The 6034-nt window shown below is 36.0% G+C and overlaps 1 protein-coding gene across 1 annotated transcript; it reads left to right on the top strand.

Moving 5' to 3' along the window:
* The first annotated feature begins 352 nt into the window (after positions 1-352).
* LOC131661244 (transcription termination factor MTERF8, chloroplastic-like) lies at positions 353-2080 on the top strand. The gene is made up of 2 exons (XM_058930705.1): positions 353-646; positions 726-2080. Exons 1-2 carry the CDS (start codon positions 424-426, stop codon positions 1961-1963), a joined length of 1461 nt encoding a protein of 486 aa, XP_058786688.1. The 5' UTR covers positions 353-423; the 3' UTR covers positions 1964-2080.
* Positions 2081-6034: the final 3954 nt, after the last annotated feature.

Raw genomic sequence — 6034 nt, 5'->3', positions numbered from 1 at the left:
AAACAACTCTAACCATGGTACACCATTAATCTGACCACCATTGACTACTACTTTAACCACTATTCTGACTATCATTTTGATCACCATCAATCACCACCATCAAATATCATTCTAATTATTATTGATCACTTTTACATCCGGACAACCATTCCTATTAATATAACTTCTAAGTAAATGCAATATATATTCCATTCCAAAGTTCAGCTAATTATTTGAATTAAAATCTATTTACTATAAATATTTATTTTTTATGTTTAAATTGATTTTACTTTTAAAAATTTAAACAAAGAATTGCATAGCTAATTAAACCTTTTATACAATAGATAAGGGCATTTTCTATCCATATCCTTATTATTTTAGCCATGGCCGTGAATGGGCAGCACTGTCGTAAATTCTGATTAGAGAAACTTCCATTTTGCTGAAATGGCGCTAGCAGCACTCCCTCTATTCTCTAATCCTCCATGCCATTGCTCTTCTTCTATAACAACCTTTCTTCCTTCACATTCTCGTCATCTTACAACCCAACCCTTCATCTCCCCACTCACCAAATCACAACCACCAAACAGCAACTATTTCCTTTCCCAATCTCGACTCTCCACCCACTGCCGCTGCACTTCCCACACGCCCAATCTCGATTTCCAATACGGTAAATAAATTTCTCACACGCATTTTCTCAAACACCTTATAAGCAATCTTCTTACTATTATTTTTTGTTTTATTTGCAGTCAGACTTGTCACTTTGTTTCAAGAAATCGGTATCAGCTTTGAGGAAACCAATTTGCTCTTAAGCAATGCTTCCGAACTGACCTCGATACAACTAGATTTATTGCGGGATCGCATTCTTTCTTTAAAATCTCTTGGATTAGGTCGTATGTCCATCAATCACATAGTTACAGAGCAATTGAATGTGCTAACTTCAAATGAAATTGACCCATTGCTAAGCTTTTTGAGAAATGAATTGCAAGGACAGGTTGAGGAAGCTAAGGTGAAACTTCTTTTATTGGCTAATGAGCCAAAAGAATTATCTGATTTTCCTCACAAGGTTCAATTGCTTATTGACAGTGGAATTGGGGTTGATAAGATTGCACATGTGCTTAACAAAGTGAGTTTGTCAAAGGCAATTTGTCATAGGTCAATGGAAGAAATTGAAAGAGTAATTAGTTTCTTAAAACCATTCGGTGGTGTTGATTTGATTGTGAAGAACCCTGCAATTCTCAACTATGATTTGGATAATCAGCTGAAACCGAGAATTAGGGTTCTTACTGAGTTAAGTGGCGGAGATGACGATAGTGTTGGGAAAGTGCTGAATAGGTTTCCTATTATCTTGAATTATACTGTGGAACATGTTGAGGAACATATAGAGTTCTTGAAGTCTTTTGCAGAACTTGATGATCAACAAATATTTACGATAGTGTTGGTGTTTCCAGCTATCTTCACTAATAGTAGAGAGACGAAACTGCGTCCTAGAATACAATTTCTCAAGGATTGTGGATTAGACTCGGGTGATATCTTTAAATTTTTGTTCCGAGCACCGGTGTTTTTGAGCATTTCGTTCCGCAAGAATCTTGCTTCTAAGCTTTTGTTTTTGGTCAAGATTGGGTATGAATATAGGACAAAAGAGTTGGCAATGGCGATTGCGGCTTCTACTAGAACAAGCTGTGGGAATATGCAGAAGGTGGTGAGTTTATTCTTGAATTCTGGGTTGTCGTCCGAAGAAATTTTTGCTATGAGTAAGAAGCATCCACCGATACTGTGGTATAATCACGCCTCTCTAGAGAAGAAGATAAAGTATTTGACAGAGGAGATGGATCGTGACATTAAGGAGTTGCTGGATTTTCCTGCATTTCTTGGATACAAGTTAGATGATAGAATTAAGCATAGGTATGAAATAAAGAAGGATTTATGGGAGGGACAAATATCTCTCAATCAACTTTTAACTGTTTCAAGTAAGAACTTCAAGTGATAAGCCAAAAAAGGCTTCTGTAAAATCTAAATTGGAATAAAGGTGAACAAATGAATTTGTTTTCCTTTTCCTTGTACCTTAGTTTTGCTGTCCTTATTTATTTTGTTGTATTCCTTATGACTCAGGATCAGGGCTTTCATCCCAAAATAAGTTTATGAAAAGAGTCTATTTTGTTGATAGAGGAATAAAAAAAATGAAGGGACATCAAGACACTAGTGTGTTTTAGAAGTAGCCTATTTCTAATGTAAAATTATTTATTATTCACTAACAACTGCTGCTAATATTTCCTGCTTTTCTGTGGATATACCAGCCAATCCACACATGACTTTAGAGTTACCTTTGTTCTACATGCCTACTTTCCAAATTCCATTTGAAATAGAAATAGATGCTTCCGAAATTGGGTTAGAAGCAGTCTTTGATGCAACAGGGCAGACCATTGGTGTTTTTGAGCGAAGCTTTATCTTACAGAGGCAGGCTAAAATTTGTGTATCAGCTTGAGTTGATGGTTATTGTCTTAGCGGTGCAGAAATGGCGGCACTATTTGTTGGGCAGCCGGTTCATTTTAAGAACTGGTCAACGAAGCTTGAAATACTTGTTGGAGTAGAGGCTATTAGATGGAGACCAGCAAAAATGGGTGGCTAAGTTGTTGGGGGTATGACTTTGAGAATCAATACAAGGAAGGGAAGGCGAATATAGTGTAGGATTCTCTGTCATGTGTTGTATATATGATGGTTATTTTCATGGTGAGTAATGTCAATTGGAGTATTATTATTGAGGAAACAAGTCAAGATGAACAACTGCTCAAGGTGATCCAAGAATCGTTGGTGGATCCAAAATCTCACCCTTCTTTTGAACGGTTTTTCATCCGTTCATACCATATATGCTACTGTATTGGCTTCATTTTTGGTGTTTCTATATTGGGTTTTGCTGTTATGGAATGTCTGTTGTTTTCATTGTTATTGCTTGTTAAGAAATTGGTGTTGCATTTATATTTTATGTTGTTTTCCGAAGAAGGCTTCCTTTCCTATTCAAGATTTGTGTTCCTTTAATTGTTTATTTATGATGGTTTCACAATCTCATATCAACTTTGACTTGATAGGATTTTGATAAGCATTAGATTTGAAACTGTTAATGTAATGTCGGAGAATCTTTAGTTTCCTTGCCGGTTATTATGATCGATTTCATGAGATTGCAATCACAACCCTTTCTATGGTAACTTTCTTCTTTTAGGCTATTTGTTGATGCATGCAACCTATATTACTCATAAGGTTAGCTTAACTGTTGCGGGAAAATGACAGTTCTTTTCGTAATTTCATTACAGATTCATATCTGATTCCTTTCCAGTGCTCATATTCATAACATACTAAATATTTGATTTATAGTTAATTTGTGCGCCCAAATGTAGGTTTTGTAAGTTATTCAACTCTAATATATCATGGTGGTATTGATTACTTAACTTGGGTTCTAATAAAAGAAATATATCACAAACTTATGTGATACATTAGCCAGTTTGTGTGCTATTATATTTTAATTGCTTTCTGTATATATATTCAGGCTTGCGGTGTTGAATTAAATGTTTATAAAGATTGTGTTACCAATTAGGCCAGAGTGATTCTTTTAGGGTAGCCATGTTAAGCTTTTTACACCAGCTTGCATTCTCTTTCTACTACTTAGTAGCACACGGAAATACAAGAAAGAATACATCTAACTCTAAATGGACTATCGGTGGAGGCTGATGTGTTTGTGATGCTTTTGGTCTCCCCAATTTCCTTTTACTAAGACAGTCCTAATTCTCTTTTGTCGGGGTTGACTTTGCCACTTGAGGATATGTTACACTTGTCTATTGTCCTCTTTCTGGTATTTAATATAAAGTATTGTGTTGTAGTGTTTTAACTATATACTACTGCCAGAAGTAAAACACAACAAAAAGGAATGGAAGAATGTGATATTGTAGATTCACGATGATTGATTTTACTTTTAAGTTCTAAGGGACTCTGTTATAGTGTTATGTACAAGCCTCTTCTCATTGTATTTTGAAGATAAAACCCTCCACTACATGCTCCTCCACAACAGTGGATGCTCTATCAGTCCGGCGATAAGGTGCGCGGAACCCCGTCACCACCTGCTGTTCATCCCTCTGTTTTCGGTTAGAACCGGTCGGAGGACTCTGAGGCTTGCGCCGAGCAACCGCACCGGCTCTATCGGTGGCCTGTCCTGCAATAGAACTGTCACTGTCTTTGGTCCTTACTGTAAAATTCAAAAGTATAAGAAAAATAGTTTTTTTTTAATAATTGAAATACCAGAAATTTTGAATTTCCGGTATGATAATAGGCACCGGAAATTTCAAACTTAATAAACCCCACACAACTAACCAAAAATAAATATGGGAATATGTTGAAGTAAATTAGCCTTTGACAAATCTAAATATGTCCTGTTGAAAAAGTCAAGGGCAAGAATGGTTCGAAGATTATCATAATCTTATTTTTTACCCCTAAGTGTGATCTTTTTGAAGAGTCGGTTTATTTGATAGCTTACATAAAATCTATTTCATTTGAATATAAATAAATAACTAATTTAATAATTTTTTAAATAATTTTTTCTTAAAATTTATTTTTATAATTTTCTTCAAGATAGCGTAAGAAGCAACTTATACATATATAAAATTAATTTAAACTTATATTATCTTTTGTTATAAAATTAACTTATATAAACTTTTTTTATAAGTGTTTATTTTGATAAGCGTTTGTGTTATAAGTGACAAATAAACTGTTTATTAAAACAAGTGTATTGTTGGTACAAATTGGAATTCATTTATTCTATCACAAGAGTACAAGGTTAAATATATGTTGCTTATTTATAATTACCATTGGAGTAAAAGTAGTTGAAATTGCTTAAAGATTGCTTAAATGCAATGTGGCAATTTGAACCCACAAATCATGACACAAGCAACCAAGAAAATTTCTACCAATGGAGATGCTCTAACTAATACGATGAACAAGTTCCAAAACACAAATGAGGCTCAAAACAATTCCAAAGGCAAAACTACTTAACAAACCTTCCCTTACAATTGTCTTTATAACAAAAGAATCAATTTATATTATACAAACCATTCATCCCAAGGTTGACAACTTCCATGGGAGGAAGGTATCAGAAGCAGTGGGCCAATTTGATCTAGCAATTAAAGGACTTGGGCCAGTTACGCGTAAGGCCCATTCTTTGGGAGACAAGCCTGTTTTGTTGAAAGAGGGAGGTATTTCCGCTCGTGTTACTCACGTGAAGAATAAGGATGAGGCTGACTTTGTTCAGCCATTTGGGGTACATTCTGAAGGACAAAATTTTCATATTTCCAGATCCACTTTTGAACCTTTACGAAGACAGGAAATCCAGGAGGGAAAAAAACCTTTTGTGGCGGTGGATAGTGGATTCATTTCGCAGCATTCTCAGGCGTCCTCCGATTCAATTTCTGACTCTTGCTTGGTGAAGGAAAACGGCAGATTGAAGCCGGGTGATTCTGAGGATGTGGCGTTGAAACTCTGGTCTAAGGCGGTGGCTTTTGGAATCTCTGGGCACGAAAGTAACGGTGTGTATGTGGATGCTATCAAGGAGTTGGAATCCAGGGATGGCTTCTCTTCCGTTAAGCAGGTAGTTCCATCGACCCTTTCTTAATGAATGTTGTATCGTATAACTTGCGAGGATGTGGTTCTGCTTTGAAGAGGAAACGTTTTAGTCTTCTGATTAAAAAGGAGAATTTTGATATCTGTCTTGTTCAAGAAAGTAAACTCCAGAAGGTTGATGAAAAACTGATTTATGAATTATGGGGTGGATCAGATGTGGAGTGGTGCTTTAAAGCGTCGGATGGGAGATCGGGGGGGTTGATATCTCTTTGGCGTCGGGGGTTATTTGAGCTGAATTTCAGTTTTGTGGGGGAAGGGTTTACGGGTCTGAATGTTTTGTGGAAGGGTGTTAATATCTATATTATTAATGTTTATTCAGCCTGCTGTATTCTTAGAAAGAGGAGGTTTTGGAGTGACTTGTTGAGCTTCAAGGAGAAGTTTCCGGTGGGTGAATGGT

Source organism: Vicia villosa, linkage group LG3, assembly GCF_029867415.1.
Source record: "Vicia villosa cultivar HV-30 ecotype Madison, WI linkage group LG3, Vvil1.0, whole genome shotgun sequence".
Taxonomy (NCBI): Eukaryota; Viridiplantae; Streptophyta; class Magnoliopsida; order Fabales; family Fabaceae; genus Vicia; species Vicia villosa.
The sequence above is the reverse complement of the archived record's forward strand: the minus strand, read 5'-3'. Positions and strand labels throughout refer to the sequence as shown.

What these genes read in the sequence shown, in the direction of transcription:
- LOC131661244 (XM_058930705.1), top strand. Translation starts at nt 424, where the DNA reads ATGGCGCTAGCAGCACTCCCTCTATTCTCTAATCCTCCATGCCATTGC. An exon ending in CAATCTCGATTTCCAATACG is followed by an intron (nt 647 to 725) that starts GTAAATAAATTT and finishes TTTTATTTGCAG; the next exon opens with TCAGACTTGTCACTTTGTTT.